At 36.7% G+C, this 17,886-nt stretch overlaps 1 protein-coding gene across 4 annotated transcripts in view; it reads right to left on the bottom strand.

Moving 5' to 3' along the window:
• Positions 1-550: 550 nt before the first annotated feature.
• CBLB (Cbl proto-oncogene B) overlaps positions 551-17,886 on the bottom strand; it is a 128,809-nt gene continuing 111,473 nt past the window's right edge. For 3 of the 4 annotated variants that reach the window (XM_039557733.1, XM_039557725.1, XM_039557728.1), the window contains 5 exons: positions 14,957-15,036; positions 14,726-14,857; positions 13,301-13,438; positions 10,762-10,881; positions 551-4,855 (listed from right to left, as the gene is read on the bottom strand). In XM_039557733.1, coding sequence (XP_039413667.1) covers positions 4,593-4,855; positions 10,762-10,881; positions 13,301-13,438; positions 14,726-14,857; positions 14,957-15,036 — 733 coding nt within the window. In that variant the 3' untranslated portion in view covers positions 551-4,592. The remainder of the gene's footprint in view (positions 4,856-10,761; positions 10,882-13,300; positions 13,439-14,725; positions 14,858-14,956; positions 15,037-17,886) is intronic. The other variant, XM_039557730.1, reaches the window with a different exon arrangement.

Below are 17,886 nucleotides of genomic sequence, written 5' to 3'. Positions count from 1 at the left end.
TCCAGTGCTAGACATGAAATCATCTAAGGCCAAATGGAATGTTCAGATGTCACAGTAACACACAGTGTTGTAAAATCTAAGCTTATCAATTTCCTGATGGAAACTTACTGACCCTGATAAATGGAAGCAGGTATCTGGTACAGAATTAATGACTGGATCTATCAAACAAAAATTCCTGAAACATTCCTAGAGCACCCAGCTGCTAAAATTTGTTTGTAACACAATGAAGTAACACCTAACTTTCATATAACAAAAGTAAAAATGACAGAAATAGGCACCTATAGTACTAAAGACAAGTATCCCAAACAGGTAACTTCTCTAGTTAGTAATATGACTAGTGACATATACAGTGGACAAGGATTTAACACACTGAAGGAAGTACCACGAAAATCTCAGCATTGAAGGCCTAATCCAACAGGAGGGAACAGTGTTGGGGTTTAAACAGCAACACTTGTACTGTCATGCATAGTAGAGGGGTTAGATTTTCTAAACTTTTTCCAGGATGCTGGGATATAGTAACACAAAAAAAACTGTTTCAAACAGCTAGTTGTTTTTTTTTTTTTTTTTAACATTAAGAGTACAATGCTTGAGAAGGTAAATGCACAAGATATTAAAAAAATACCAGTGTCAGCTTGCTGTAATTTTCTTCAGGAAAAAATCCCGCAAATTAATATACAGTCGGACTATGTGTTCACCACTTTGGATTCTAAATATTTAATGGTTAGCGTCTTTCTGCCATACAACTGTTACATGCACATTCCAAAAATTACTGCCAATTTATTAACTTTTACTCCTGAAATTTAGAAATGAGGTAATGTATGGGGATATAAAGGACATGTCTCAATGCAATGATTCACCTTATTTTAGAGCAAGGCCTCATTTTTGTGGCTTACAAAGCAATGGTTTTTAAAGCCCCTACACAGGATAGGCTATGTTTCTAAAGCATCATAGGAAAAGTGGTAATATTCAACAACAGAGACAGAGTCTTGAAAAATCACGGACTAACCCAACATTTTCTTAACATTAATTTTATAAAATACCTTACATGAACAGATAAAGAACTTGAGCATACATAATAACCAAAATTTAAAAAGAATGTTGAATAAAATATAAATTAATTGAACACATCACTAAATTTGCCACGTTAGACAAGTTTATAAAAGGCATTTTCAGATAAAATAGTTATTTGAAAGAAAATCCTTCAAAATGGAAATTGCTGAAGTCCTTTTTCAAGAAGTCACTCCTAAAAGCCCTAAATTCCAGGTCATCAGGTAGCACCTGAATTTGCTTTGAATACGGTGTTCATTTGCTTCAAACATTTGTCAATATTTAAGACACAAATTTAAATGCTTTCAGGTCAGAGTTGTCAGTGCAAAGTAAAGCTTCAAGCTGAAAACGAGAGAAATATGACAGAAGAAATGATCCTGGTACAAAACTTCCTAAATTCACATTATAAAAAAGCTGTGCCAGATGCACTCTTGAGATACTGGACATTAACAAATGTTACCAGTGGCCATTTTAGGGTTCCAGACAAGCCATTAACATGGCTAATTATATTAATTTCCTTTATCTTTATCACCATTTAAATTTTTCCTATACATAGCCTCTGGAAAAGATCTGTGCTGCTGCTGTCCACTTGCTCTGCTCAACTTCTGATTCAGCCAATTTGCTCAAAATGCAGTAACTTAGCCAAAAGGAGAGAAGAGGTGAGGCCAACAGACATCACAAGGATGGTCTAAAGACTGCAGTGTTGGAACAAATACAATAGCACATGTTTCTGAGTTTAACCAACTTTGTTCACCCAAGCACTCTCATTCAAGTCAATCTTCCTTAAAATTATGTAAGTGCATAACACACTGCCAGGCTCAAACCTTTAAGTTTTCAAAGGTTAAAAACACATTTAGAGAACTATGTCTTTAGAGAACTAGACTGCAGCCAGATTAATTTATATTAAGCCTATTAATTCCTGCAGAGTAAACATCAACACTCTAGCAAAGCAATTTTGATGTTTGACTTTAAAACTACTAACCAAAACAGGTTTGAAACAGTCTGCACATTCCACTATTTAGAATTGCTATTAGCACACTCATTTAAGATTAATGGAACTCTTTTCAAGTTACCACTCAGAATATTGCTCATTAAGTTTGGCTTTCTAACACAAAATAAAAAAGAGGTGTCACTGGTGGTCACAACCAAAAAGGAGAAGGAAAACTTTAAAAACCTTAATCTATCAGGCAGCAGTTCCAGCCTCTAATTGAAATATAAGGATGTAATTTATACTAAGCTGCTGCATAAAAAACAGAAAATTAGTTCTTCATTACAGTTCAAAATTTCAAAACTCAATCTGCAGATTGTTTGTTCATCCTTGTAAAGTGGTTTTTTTTTTTTCCACTGTCATCATTGCTATGCTGGCAGTTATGCTAGAACCTCATTTCAGTAATTCCAGTACAGCCAGAGTGTATAATTTAATAGCATGAATCATTTTGAATTTATAGCTAGCTAAAATGCTACAGGGATGTTGCAAACAAACCAAATGAACTAGAGTGTTCAATACTACACAAAACTTTCTCCCAAAACAGAGGAAAGAGATTAACTTGAACCAAAACCACAGAACGTAACTTACACCGAAATTTTTCCTAAGCTGTACTCGAGGAATGAACAATTAAAGGAAGATGCAAATGTCTTTTCCTGGAATATAAACTCAGAATTGTTTGCTTAAATCAAAATGGAGCAGCAGCTCTTCCCTATACCCCGTATTCTCCTGATCATCTTTTATCACTGAAGCAGATTAACGATATCCACACTATGCTTTGTGATGCTACAAAATAATTTAATTAGTTTTAAGAATAAGATTTTTGATGAAACAACAGGACTTTGAGATAACACAGTAATTTCCAATGGGTGTTCTCAGTTATCTCAAATCCTGCAGTTCAGCCACATGCTGTCTTTAAAAACATCTTTGCAACAAATGCACTGGGCTGATGAGATCTGATCCAGTAAGTGATACAAATTTTAGCACTTGCTCAGAGTGAAAGAGAACACTAACAGCTGAAAGAGAATAATGAATATATACTTCACACCCAGCCTGGCACACTGAAAATTTTCATGTACTCGTCACATCTCAAAATGAGAAAAATATTCTAACTACCACAAGGTTTTTTTTTTTTTTCAATAGTATTACAAGAAAAGATTTCCAAGTTTCCTAAAAAAACAGTACAGCAGCAATCTTAAGAATTGTTCTGAAAATATCTGGACTCAACTTTGAAGGTACTCAGAACAGAGTTGTCGTCTCTCTCTTTTTTAAAATCAGGAAGATTTTTAAATTGGCTTGCATCAACTTGGGCTCAAAAATAAAATGTCAAAGTTTGGAGTATCACTAACCAAGTAAAGCAAAAATGTATTTCCAACTAAGCAGCTGGAAAGTGAGCGGATGAATTTGGGTGTTAAACACATCCTTGAGGAATATAAAGTGTACAGGGGAGGGAGGAGGTTACTGAAGAACTTTGCAAAAAATATTGCTACAGTAGCATTAGGAATTAACAGTGCATCAAAGATTTAAAGTTTCCAAGTTAATACAAACTGATCCAAGCCACAATGAACCACAGGATAATCACTCAAACAAAACATTAACCGCATTCTACTTTACTGAAGCTAGAACTGGAATTTACCTGAATACCTTTAATATCATTGAAAAAGATTCGTTTTAGTCTTGCTATGAAGAACTGGTGCCATTAGCATGTAATCAAAACACAGTATTATTATGTGCATTTGCCTTTTTTTCAACATCTGCAATCAAATACTCAAACTGGAAAGAGATTTTACATGTGAGAACTCAGTATCACTGTTGCACGAAGTGTTTTATTTGTTGGTTGGATTTTTTTGTGGAAACTGTATATAAAAGACCTTGAGGACTACAGGTCATGGAATTCTTGTCAAACAGAAAGCTGCCCAACATTACTGTCAAAATACCTTTAAAAAGGCAGTTCACAGAATAATGTATTTTACATTCAGATATCTCCTCTCTCAAAAGCAAAGGAATCTCAGAAGAAAAAAAAAAATCAGTAGTGAAGGCCACATACTTTTTGCATTTGATGAGCTGAAATGCAAAAAACAATTAAAGCATCTTGTAAAAGAAAAAAAAAGACCAAAAAACACAGAACTTCTGGAAAGTGATGATTTAGTTGATGGAGTGGTCAGCATGGAAACTGTTGGGAATGCTACAGCAGAACTGACCACAAGTACAAGGGAATATGAACAGGACGTAGTACAGGCACAAATTAGAAAACTGTAACTTGCCAACTTGTAAACAAGAAAAAGCACTTCACAGATTAAAAGTTCTAGGGAAGTAAACTTTTTTAAATTACTTTGTAAGTTCAACCCTGATTTAAAAAAGTATGGCTAGCAAAAATACATAAGCCTCAGCATATTTTTAAGTCTTGATCAGAGCAGCCAGGAGCCTTTGATAAACGGCTGGAAACAAACACCCTTCTACTAAGGATGGAAGAAAAATATTCTGTTCTGTTCTTCCTCTCATTGCCCAATCCACATGTGTATCTGTAGAATTCATACACTCCAAGAAAATCTTGATGCTGCTATAGATTGAGACGTGGGGAGACTGGTGGAGGAAAACAGACAAACTCTCTTAAAATGCTGCGGGCCACGTCAACGTTATTCTGGGCAATTTCCAGTGCCCTCTTGACTTCTTCAAAGGAATAGCCCTCTCCCATAAGTTTTGCAATTTTTGCATCCACATTTTCCATGGAACTGTCAGAGCTGTATGCTTTCCTGTGATGTATTTCTGGTGCAGTTCTCCGAGGAAGTGGTTTAGGGGGTCTGGCTGGTGCTTGCGAACCATCTGTTTCAAATAAAAGGGATAAAAATCATTATAAATTGGCCTGAGACACTGTTATAGGTTGGTCAAACCTCATGAAACTGTTTAAAAAATAAAATTCTAAAGGAACATGAAAAAATATTTTAGTTAACCAATATATCTCATTTTAAAATTTTGACAGAAGCTTAAGTCCTCAAGAACATCCAAAATGGAAATAAAGTAGCAATATACTATTTTAATAACATGATAGGAACATGCAATTTACAATCTGGATTATCTAAAGTTGGAAGAAAAATAAAGTATGCTGCAACAGCAAAGACAGTGGAAATAGCCAGTCAAACTTTTAAAGGTTCTCCACTCTCAACCCACAGTTTGAGAACTTCTTATTTTAAAAAAAACCCGCCCAAAACAACAAAACAAACTAACAAAATACCCACAAACAAACAAAAAAACCCAAACAAGTTCCCCCCCTACAAAAACAAATAAATCAGCAAAACCCAAACACAAATGTGATCACAGCTTTATCAAGACCCGTAAGTTGTGTAGAAGAGGAATCCAGACAAATACGCCTGAGGGAGAAAAATCCTTAATTTATGGGTCCATCTTGCAGATTCTGTTCAGTCAATTGCTATTCATTTCATGCACAGCAGCTACACATAAGCACATACATAAGTGGTTTCTCAAAAAGACGTCTAGTCCAACTATTCCCATGATGAAAACAGAACACGCTCCTTCCTCTCCAGTCCCCCTTTAGAAACATCTCCTGGCTCCTTATCCTCTATGGAAAGGTCACCTTCACAGTTAATGCTGGTGGCAAAGAATCAGGATGGGCTGGTGAAGAAAAGCTAATATTCAAACTTGCTAATCTCCGAGTCAAGAGTTTCCTGCTTAAGTAAACTTAGTGCTTTACTGAAACCTCTTTATCCTCACTGATTCCACAATAAGAAGCTTAAATACAAGTAGGCATAGCACAGAAAACACTTTTAAGAGCAAAGTATTTAAAAAATTAAAAAGTCTTTAATCCCTCAAAAAGGGTTCTAACAAGTCCTATCAACAGTGACTTTGATAGATAAATTAGAGGAATTTCTGGCTGTGATACTTCCTGTTTACTTACACTGAGAGCAGTGGCATCTTCCAGTGTTAAGTACTTCAGAGGCAGTTCTTTAGGCATGGAAGACATGTTGTAACCTTATCATAACCACTGGATAGAGAACTATAATTCAAACCAAGTGCATGAAACACTTCAGATAAATGAAAGCAGTTCACACTAGAGCATGTCTAATGCAGGTGTATTTTTCTTTCAGTTAGTTTTTCCATCAATTCGGATGAGTGTTACTATGAAATTTAATTTCACTTCTTAATTCAGAGAGTTAATAGTACCTTTAGCAGAATGGTTATATTCATATAATAAAGGGATGAAAGACATTTGATTAAAGATTTACAGTAAGGGGCTAGTAGTAAGAGCTACTTCATATTTGTTTTGATTTTTTCCCTCTCTGAAAATAAAAAGAATTATGTAAATGATAAACATTCTAATAAACACACCTGAAGCAGATCCAAACCTCCTATGAAGGTATGGAAGATCCATTAAACACTTCTCTGAGAAATTAACTATAGCTCAGGAAATGCGGTTATCACTAAAAACTGAATCAGAAACAAGCTCGAATTTCTCACTTCACTTATTTTAGAAAACTCAAGACTGTAAAAGAATAATATGCTTTATCTTTAGAATAATAGCACATCATGTTAAAACCAATCACTTTGCTTTCACAAACATTCAATCTGTTTTAATATGTACATTCCATTACGGACTTCATTTCTATACAGTATGAAACAAAATTAATTTACAAACTTTACATTTTCCCCTGGGCTTGAAGTACAGAAGAAACTCTTTATGCATAAATCAGATCCCGTGCTTGTGTTACATGAGGATATTTTTGCTTGCCTCAGTCTAATACAGGCTTAAAACTAAAGCTATTTCTTGTTTAAAACCTTCACTTCGCTGAAGCTTTCAAACCAATTTTATTAAGCAATCACATCATTTAGAAAAGTCATTTTTAATTCTGTCAGCAGATTTGAAGCACAGGCATTTTATTCTCACTACAGTGACATCTCTCTATAGCACAGATACTTTGAGATCTTCAGCACTCTCAATTTCCATTATTATTTTTTTAAACGCTGACATCTCTTTCAGTATCTTCACATCCATATAAAATTTCAGCTAAAGCTGGGTATCATATTGGATCCTGAGCTTAAAGATACTAAGCCTCAGCTGCATGTCCATCTGGACACTCAGATAGAGGTATTAAGCAGGACTTTTCTTCCCAACCTCCCATCATCTCTGATGTTTCAGCCACCACAGATGTCTAACTAAAAATTCAAATAGATTTTCTAACCGTGCAATTCAATTAACAGTTTTCACCATGAGCAGCTTCCTCCACCGCTCACATTTCTGTAATTCAGCACTAGACTGAACCCTTAGGTAAGGGGTTAGTATAAAGGCAGACACAGGCTCATTTAGTAAGTGTTTAAAGCATGGAAGCAGTGGTGAGAGCTCTATGGCACACTGGGAGGAGGCTATTTGTAACAATGCCAACTGTCTGTTCCTCTCTGCTGTGAAATGCCCTTCTTTTCTTCCCTCACTGCTTCTCCTGGATGTGCCTTGGTCTTTCACTGACAGACTGAGGAGCATCAGAGAAGCAGGTGACAAAGGCTTGCTGTGCAAGGCCCTCTGTGGAACAGTGGCAAGCAGCTACACCTAACCTAACTGGGGTACAGGAACAAAGCACACCCAGGGGACACGTGCTCTAAGGAACTCAGAGAGCAGGGAGAAGGCAAGGGAAGGACTCACTGCACACACTGCTCCATCAAGCTGTTAGGCACCACCTTCATATTTTACAATACTGTGGATTACATTATTTCCCCTAGTGTTAACTAAATACACCCTGGAATAATAGTCTTGTATAAAGGAATCCAAATTTGCAAGTGTTTTCATAAGGCCAACTGAGTGAATGAATAGGCAGCAGGCAAATATACTTAACCAACCATTTGAATCTGTATCTTACAGAATAGCTAAGTTCAGCGAAACACAGCAGACATCTATTAGAGGTTTAATTTTCTTCTTCCTTTCCCTCTTATCATTGGCTGTGCTTAGGTAAAATATTCTGACTACTAGCAATATCACAGAATCATAGAATGGTTTGGGTTGGAAGGAACCTTACAGATCATCTAATTCCAACTCCCCTGCCATGGGCAGGGACACCTTCCATTAGACCAGACTGCTCAGAGCTCCATCCAGCCTGGGCTTACACATTTCCAGGGATGAGGCATCCACAACTTCCCTGGACAACCTGTTTCAGAGCCTCACCACCCTCACAGTAAAGAACTTCTTCCTGATACCTCATCTAATCTCTTTCAGTTTGAAGCCATTCCCCCTTGTCCTGTCACTACCTGCTCTTGTAAAAAGTCCCTCTTCTGCTTCGTTTTAGGCTCCCTTCACCTACTGGAAGGCCACAATTAGGTCACCCCAAAGCCTTCCCTTCTCCAGGCTGAACAATCCCAACTTGTCTCAGCCTTTTCTCATAGGAGAGGTGCTCCATCCCTCTAATCACCAGGCTGGTCTTCTCTGGACTCACTCCAGCAGGTCCATGTCTTATGCTGGAGGTGTTTCTCCAGGTGGGGTCTCATGACAGCAGAGCAGAGGGGCAGAATTCCCTCTCTTGCCCTGCTGGCCACACTGCTTGGGATGCAGCCCAGGACAAGTTTGGCTTTCTGGGCTCTGAGCACACGTTGGCAGCTCATGTCCAGCCTCTCATCCACAGCACCCCCAAGTCCTATCTCCTCTTCTTGCTCTTTTTGTAACAATCATAAACAGTTGTATATAAGAAGCTTGAGAAACCATGCTTTTGGGGGAGTGGGTTGTATGGCTGAGTACTGTTTCTGAACTGTTCGATACTGGATACCTGAATTAGAATAAATTTCTCGGTACACATTAAGGATTCAGTTGAAGATCATGACAGCAATCTTAAAAACAGTGAAAGTGAAGCAGAGAAGTTAAAGCACTGCCCATGCTACTCTAGGGACCCAGTGGCTAAATTATAATTAGATTTTAGAGCGAACGTCATTTCTTTCTCAGCTAGTTCAAAGAATCACCTTACAAAAGCAATGAAATGAAGAAGTTCTTAAGTGAGCTGATTAGTTCAGAATAAATGCAAAATCAAAGTTCTGAATACAGTTACACTCTCTACATTGTCTTTTTACATCACAGATGAAGGTGAACCAGTTCATCCTGAAGCTCATCAGCTCTGTCCTTTGGAATTACTGCCACTGTAAAAACAATTTTCCAATTAAGAGAATGACATGATCTATCACATAGTTTTCATCTAATTGAAATTAAATGGAATATCTTGCTGCATATCATGCTGATTTAGAATGATATTTATAGCAAAAGCTGACACGTGAGTGTTTTAGAAGATGGCTGTGGGAAACACAGATAGGAAAGTATTAAGTGACACCACAAATCTCCAAGTTCTTAACTAGCAAGTATTCTGCAGTTGATTTAGGAAAATTAAAAACTGTTCTACCCAAGAAGTGCAAAAATTGCAGGAAAACTCCATAGCTTTAAAAGTAGTTACATCACTGTCATAATTGGCACTTTAAGAGACCTCAAAACACCCTGAATAAATTGAGTCAGTATTTTAGGACAAACAGATCCCTCACAATGCCACATATAAAGCATGTGGTATAAACTCCTTTCTTCCAACAATTGGAAACAAAAAGAGAAACAGCTATATTTGTAAAGATACTCTCCCAAAAGAGATAGTATTTACCAAAGGTATCACACTGATTCTCAATTATGCTATTCATTAAAAAATAAGTAAGCCTGAAGAGAGCTACCGAAATTTCCCATCATTTAAGCTGGAAAAATATATTCTTTTTTTCCCTACACCCCAACAGCATGAAACTCTGTATTCCTGAGAAGGAGAATGTAATTACTACTAAAAATATATCTTTTTTTCCACTTGGGAATGTTGCAATTGAACAACGGTGATTATTACACCTGAAAGACTAGAGAAAAGTCCCTTCTTTATGCATTAAGAAGTCTTTACACACAAATTTATCTTATCTGGAGAATGATTAATGGTACAAAACATCACTTGGCTTTTTCTCTGTGTGGTTTCTTCATACAGCAAAATAATGTGTCTGGGACAATCCCTCCCCTCCCCCATGTACTACGCACATCTAAAGAAAAGAACATTTTTCTAAAAACTGGTGAAAGTACTTTGAAATACAGGTAATACTGTTATTATTTTTATTCACTTGAGTAGATTTCCTTTAAAGTTTACTATTTTTGTTGCCTGAAAACCATAACCAAAATTTCTTTGGCAGAGGAATTGTTTCTACTGTACCTGTTCCAGAAGACCAAATTTTAAGTGGTTTTGATTCTTGCTGTTTTATTAAGAAACAAAGTTTCTTAGAAATTCAGACAGACATATCAGCAAAAAAGACTGAAAATAATAATACTTTAGAGAGTGAAGCTACTATTTTTTTGTTTAGGAGAAATGAAACAAAGATGGAAATCAGATGTTTGTGCTCCTTGCAGTCCTTCTGGTCTCTTGTGAGCTTGAAAGATGGCAGGAAAACCTCTGCCTTTCTCAAAAAGTAAGGAACACTAGAACTCACAAAAGTATTCATTTTGGCAGCTAGTAAAATTGATGCCATAGTATCTACACCTACAGACAAGTAGCCACTTCTACCCTGATTGCAGATCTTTAGTCTCTGTTATCCTTTGATGATTTCATACTTTTGTAAAGCAGTATTACCATTGTCATTTGCTGCACAGGATGACAAAAAACTCATTGGACTTTATGGATGAAAGTTATTTTCTTCATAAACTTGTAATTTTCTACAAGAACAGTTTTCTGCCTTACCTGAAGATGGAGGAAGTTGATCATAATCTTGAGATGTCCTATTTGTTTTGACATTTTCTGCAGGTGCTCTCCGAGCAGGTGGCAAAGGAACATGACCAGTTACTGGGTCAAAATGGGGATCTGTGATAACAGAACAAAAAATGTGTCTTAGAATAATTAGAATTATTATTGGAGGGAGGGCTGAAGCATAGAAGGTATTTAAAACAGCCTCCCATCACGCAGAGGAACCATGAATCCAGAGGTGTCCCCCCACAGCACATGCACGTACACCTCCAAATTCAGCATTCATAGTACACATGTTAAGTATGATTTGAAGTGACAAACACAAGAGCACAGCTTAAAGGTGGTCTGTCCTACACTGACCGTGGTCTCCTCTGTTCACATCCATGAGGTACTTTTCAACTACACAACCTTGACACTGCTTGTGGCAAAGCACAGGAGAAGTTGCAGTGACTGAAGCAGCACAATCAGAAACATCCCAGCTATTCAGTTTGCTTAGAGCTTCATTACACTTCTATGCTTTGCAGTTCACAAAGACTGCAGGGCTGATTTCATACTCATACAGTCCCAGCTATGGGTAAATATTACAGGGACAAAATTTTAAAAATGAGAGAAAAATAGTCCTGGTATATTGTGTCCTCCTTTTCTCTTTTCCTTGTCTACCAAAGATGCTGCTGAGCAAGTGTAACATCATTCTGGATCTGGCTTCTGCTCTGAACTCAGTGCTTGTAGAGTGTTTGTTTTGTATGTGAATGCAACTTTTTGCTGGTGTTGATGATGAGATTATTATTCTAATCTGACAGGCTCTGATGGATTGCTGAGAAATCACCCTCAAGACTTGTATGGAAACCAATCATCAAAAACTCATCATAAATCTTCTACAGCAGATTATGTGACAAGATGCAAAGTGAGTAATATGGCTTTAGAAATACCACATGAATAAAAAAAGACCAACTCACACAACCATGCATGCCTAAGTAGATGCATACACTTCTAAGATTAATGAGAACTGCTGCTGTATGATTGTATTCCCTATGCAAATATGAAGAACAATACATGGCTGCAGATACATATTCCAGATATTTATTTTAAAGCTATTAAATGTTTTTTAACACTATCAGTGACATTCTTAGATTATTTGGAAGTTACACTTAAAAATTTAAAACTCTGCATGTTTCTGGGAATTGGGCACAGACAGATGGAGCTTGTGTACATCTGTGTGTGAGGGCTCCTATTTTTCCTCTCCATTCCCATCAGACCTGAACAGTGCAGTGCGTGTTTCTGCATCAGATGATAAAATTGAGGCACCCATCCAGACTAGACTGCTGAAGATTACATTTTTTTATTTTGAAGCGTAGAAGATAAACTACACTGTATTTATGAACATCAACCTTTAAATTCTGTAATGTGCTAAGTCCTTTCACCTGGATGTGTTCAGAAATTTAGATGAGAAAGTAACACACTGAGTTGGATTTCCATTATAAAATACACACAGATTTGCAAATTACTCAATGTCAGGCCTTGACTGATAGCAAAACATAATAAAAACATTCCATAAAAGGTCACTGTCCCTTTCACCCCACAGTGAGTTCCACTCAAGCAGGTCAGCCAAACACCAGACAACCTGTGAGGCCATCATGCAGCTGCACATGACTGCTTGTCATCCACATTCTGGCCTTCCTGTGAAACTATCACCACAACACTTCATTTTATCCCCCTCCATAGAGCTTCTAAGAGAAACAGAGAGGGGAAAGACAACATCTAACCCCACCACAAGGCACATCATCCCTGAAAATATTCACAGCAAAGGTAAACTTAAGACACCAACATTCTTTGAAAGCTTCCACAGAGAAAAAAAAAAATCACTTCACAAACATGGCTTATAACCCACAAAAATCCTGTTGTAATCTGTAGCGTAATCAGCAAATGTATTCAACTTCATTAACCTGAAAATTAAACTCTTTTCAACTCAAAGACAAAAATAGTGAATTGTGAATACAGTTTTTATACCATTTACAAGCAAAATACCAGACTGAATGTGTCACAGTGATTTACAGGCAGAGATAGGTGAAAACCTGACTTAGCAAAAAGGTTATTTGCCTTAGTAAACAGGTTATGAACCCCAGGACCTAGCAATTGTGTTCATAATATAGTTTTGTAGCAGAATTCTTTTCCCTTACTTTCCAGATTCTTCTGCAGTTTCAACTTGAAAATAACCCCTATGAATTACATTTTACTGTTGAAAACAATGGAGTTAACAAAAAGATATACACTAATATTACAGATTACAACAGAAAACTAAAATGTACAAAATTTCTAGCTTGGTATGGAAATATTGACCTTATTTTATTACTTTGTGATAATGAAAAATGAAGTCTTTATCATCTGAGTAGCTTCACCTTCACCTTTAAAAAATTTGATTTTTTAGTATTTTGTATAACGAGCTCTTGAGACCTGATGACAACTTTATCACTGAACAGATAAACTTCTGAAGTAAAGGAAAATGAAATAAAATACATTGTTTCCTCTGTATTCCTACCAGAATGAAGGAATAGTTCATGCCCTGAAGAGGGTCGGCTCCCTGAGCCAGCAGGTTTTGTGTGCTCGATCATGCTGTGCCGGGCAGGTGGTGGTGGTGGTGGGAGTGAGGGGGGTGAGTTATCAAATGCATCTTCACCTGCAGTTTAGAAATGAATTATTAGATGAGCAAAACTTCATTAAGAACTGCAGAATAAAGAATAAAGCTTATTAACTTTATTTTTCTCTGTCTGCTGAGGCCTTTACTCCTACAGTTGATCTAAGCAATTCAGTGACTCCAGTAATGAAACTGTAAACCTGACTGTTAATACCCACAGTCCTCTTCTAATACATGCTCTGAATGACCTTTTGCAGTGCTCAGTTTCTTTTCTGGGATGGAAGGAGAGATTGCTTTTAGTGACTCAATTGCCAAGAGTGTACTACAATGAAAGCTTCACTGAGTATCATGGTAGAGTAACAGCTGTATTTCAGTGGCTAAGCAAGAATATTTATATAAAAACACCAATGCTGACTACACTGAATCTACTACATTTGTACTGTGTATTATCTCTATCTGCTGTTCAGAAGCTCTGACTCCAGACATAAACTGAATTTTCTAGAGCTTGGCAAAAGAATGCACCTCTTATACAAAGGTGGTGCAAGCAGGACTAGAGTTACCAAGCACCATGGTTTTTTAGGTGTTCTTTTGCCTTCATTTCTCCTGCATCTCAGGAATACTTCAGGGACCAGAGAGAGCATAGTGTTCAAATGTTCAAAAGGTTTTATGGAACTAGAAAATTGGATGCTGACACATACACACACAGACACAACCATGCAGCTGAGTTTGTCAATGAAGGTGTGGGTGGTCCCCAAGCACAGCATCAATATATATGCAGAGATCACTGATTTTTGTGTAGGAGAACAGAACAGAAATCAGGGTTGGAAAAAAGAGCTTTTGGTGACTGAAGACAGCAGTGAATTTTAAACTGTACCTTGTTGGTGGAAAAAAAAGCCAGATATTAACTTATTGATTTAATTTAGTGGTTTGGAATTTTACTCAAATACCATCTTTTGGGCATTCTTCTTTTTATTTGACAAAATAAATTGAATTATTTAAGCTACAGGAGGAAAAATGCTCCACTACTGCATTAAATTGCAATGCTCAAACTTCTTAGTAAGGGACAATTAAAATTTATTTTAGGAAAAATGGTTTTTACTTTTCTGTATAGCTGGAATACTGATTTAGTATACCTTTTTGTCTGTCTCAAGTGAGGCCTTACAAACAGACTCCAAATGACACAAACACTGACTTACAGCTGTAATTTTTAGCTCATAGCCTGTTTGGTACTCCTAACATACTCAACACTGGCTGTTTTTCAGTAAACACGGCATTTAGTTCATCTGGGCAGTGTTAACCATTACATGTAATCAGCAAAAAGTCTGCAACCTAAAGGGGGCACCAGAAGATCATAATCGGAGGGTGTCCTGCTGAGCAAAGAGCTGTGTTTGGGGTTGTCTCTGGCAGGAGGCCGTGCAGGTGGCAAAGGTACCGGAACAGTAGGTGCATCATAGACATCTCCTGAATGACACAACCACAAGAGGTGAATGTTTTCCTGCTGCACCCCTAGGGCAGCACAGAGTAAATAATCTTGACAAACAGCGAAAAATAAAAACATACCTGACTCTGGATGTTTAGATTTCTTTATCTCAGAAGTAGCACTGTGTGTTCCATTTGCACATTGACCATTCTCACACACCCTGAAGACAGACATGAAGCAGGAAGCAATCAACCATTTAGCCAAGCATTAATTCCCTGAATGAGCAGTACCTGGCAGTTCACAACATGGAAACGAATGAAAGACAATAAGCAGCACCAATTTTAAAACTTACATTTTTTGATATTGAGAGCAGATACTGGTTAACCCTCACTAAAACTGCTTTGAAGGATTATACTGCTTTCTTGGTCATGTACTGATCTGGCTTAAAAAAACAAAGGCTGCAATGCAAATTAGAGGAAGAACTAACATTAAAAACAGTCCTCGCTTCAGAACTCAAGTCATTAGTTTATTCATCACATGTCACAGATTCAGTCCTAGTTCACTTTCCCAGATGCTGAATTTTCCCTAGCAGAAATAGGAAAAAAGGGAAATGTGGGTTTTGGTAATTATCCACACCAAAGCACACAGAAAAACCATTAAACAAAACATAAGAACAACAAAAAAATCCAAACAGAACACCACAACGCCCCACTAATATTAATAAATTTCAACTCAACTTTGCAAACATTAAGAAAAAACCCAGTGAAAACCCCAAAACTGAACTAGCCAAAGCAGTTTTACAGGAAGATACTAATCTCTGTATCAAAAAGCTGACTCTTACTGATACTTCTACCAGAGTTTACTGATTTTTTTTTTTTAATGGAAGTATATTCTGCCCTCATAACTAAACAACAGTATCAAATTAATATGAAAATCATCCAACCAAACAGTAAAGAGTGCCTACAATCTTGTCAAAAATATTGGAGATTATTTTTGTAAGAAGACTTTGTTCAAATATGGCAGGGAAAAATAGAGAACAAGCCTTTTCATAGTATTAAATATTGTTTAAAAATACAAAATAACCAGGAAATACAGAAGAACCAGCTCCTGTCACAGCTGTGGGCCCTGCATACTCAGAAAGAATCAAGAGTTTCCTTGGGAAAAGGCCACCATGCTAAGCAATTCCAGCTTAACGATAAAAACCCCACCCCACCATGCACCATTATTACTAAACACTGGGAAATCTCCTAGAGTTATATAAAGCTAAAATTTCAGATTTGGGGTTTTTACCAACAGTGTTAATAAACCTACCAGCTTTGGCCACAAGGAAAGGAGGAATGAATAAGGGTCTAGAGTAATTTAAAATACATAAACAGGGAAGAGGAAATGCATTTGTGGTCCCAAGAGTTACAACTAGGAGCAATGAAATAAATATAAGAATAGTCCCAAGATTTAAAAACAAACAAACCAACCAAATGAGACAAAAAACCCAAAAAAGCCCCTAATGGTAAGAGAGATTCTGCTATAAATTAATTCCCCCAGAGAAGTGGTAAAGGAGTGCTGTTTCTTTCTTTGACATTAGATCAGTTCAATCTTTCAAATGCAGTGGATGCAACACTTCCTGTGACTCCTCACCACATACACTAAGTAACTATTTTCTACTCTAATGTTAATCTATTCTGCATTTTCAAGAATGTAACCAGCCACAGGGAGCAAGGTAACTTAGCATGGCACCACTTCAGAAGTATTCAGTTCATGATGAGCCCAGCTAAGAGATCAGTTTACAAACAATGCTGAAATACCTGTTTACATTAACAGTAAACACTAGAAAAAAGGGCATCTAACTAACAAGCTAACTCACAAGCAAGTCTTCTGTCCTTTCCCCTTGTGGAAAAAGCTTTATTAGGAAAAGACAGCAAATGCAATAATGTAACATTCTTCTAATAATAGCCTAATTAGTAACGCTGAAATTCTTTCATTTCTTATTCCTGAACTTCCTGAACTGAAGAGATGTTCAGCAGTAACAAACCAGACAATTAAATGATCTGCCAGAAAGTAAGACTGAATAATTTTTTGTATTATTCTTGAAATATTTTTAGCATTGTCATATCTACAGGTAAAAGAGAGAAAAGGCAAGATAAATTTGGGAGTAGGATGGACCAATTACATAATTCCTAAACTACAAAACATCCTGACAAAACTTTGTAAGCTCTTTAGAGTACTGAAAACTCCAAGTACTATCCAAGAAGTGAGGGAGTAACACTTAGGAAAGAGTAAGAGAAAGTGACACTGGGGAAAGAACTGAAATGTGCTAAAAATTTGTAACATTTACAAAAAGAAATAAAAAAAAGTTAATAACAGTTTTGCAGAACAATAATGAGAATTTAAGTTTCATTGAAACAAAGCATACCTCCCACGATTTTTAATGAAGTGCATTAAAAGAATACAACATCAACCAGGAACCAGACTCTTTCTTGAAAACTTTATCTCAGCTTTCACATCTAAGCAGTGACAGTAGCTAAAAGAAGATATTTTAAGTATGTGGAACACCAGATTTTTTTTTTTTTTACTGCCTAGGAGAATGGTTTGAGTTAAAATTTTTATCAGATTGTATAATAAAAGGAGTTGGTGGTTTTAATCACGGAGCAACTTGAATAGCAAACTGAGGCATTTTATCTGTAGCAAGTCCTGAATTCATGTAAAAAAACCCCACCATATGCACAGTAAAAATTGGAGAAAACTTGGAAATCATCTTTCTATCTATAGCCTCCATTAATAATTCTAAGGGTCTGGTAAAGTACTGTACCAGCCAACTGAAGGCAGTCTATTTTTTTCGGTATCATAAAAACTATAAGATTCTATTTTTCCAGCTGCTTATTTTCTCAAGAACCTTTCAGTTTGCATCTATTTGCATCATTCCCATACAGAAGCACAACACGATCACATAAAAAATGGCATAGGTAAAAAGGATTAGGACTATGGAATTTTTTTCTTCTGACTTCCCATTTTTTGCTTAGCCAACAGTTTTATTTTTATTTATCATTGATTTATTTTTAAAGTCTCATACTGT

The sequence above is a fragment of the Corvus cornix genome, chromosome 1, assembly GCF_000738735.6.
Source record: "Corvus cornix cornix isolate S_Up_H32 chromosome 1, ASM73873v5, whole genome shotgun sequence".
NCBI lineage: Eukaryota > Metazoa > Chordata > Aves > Passeriformes > Corvidae > Corvus > Corvus cornix.
The sequence above is the reverse complement of the archived record's forward strand: the minus strand, read 5'-3'. Positions and strand labels throughout refer to the sequence as shown.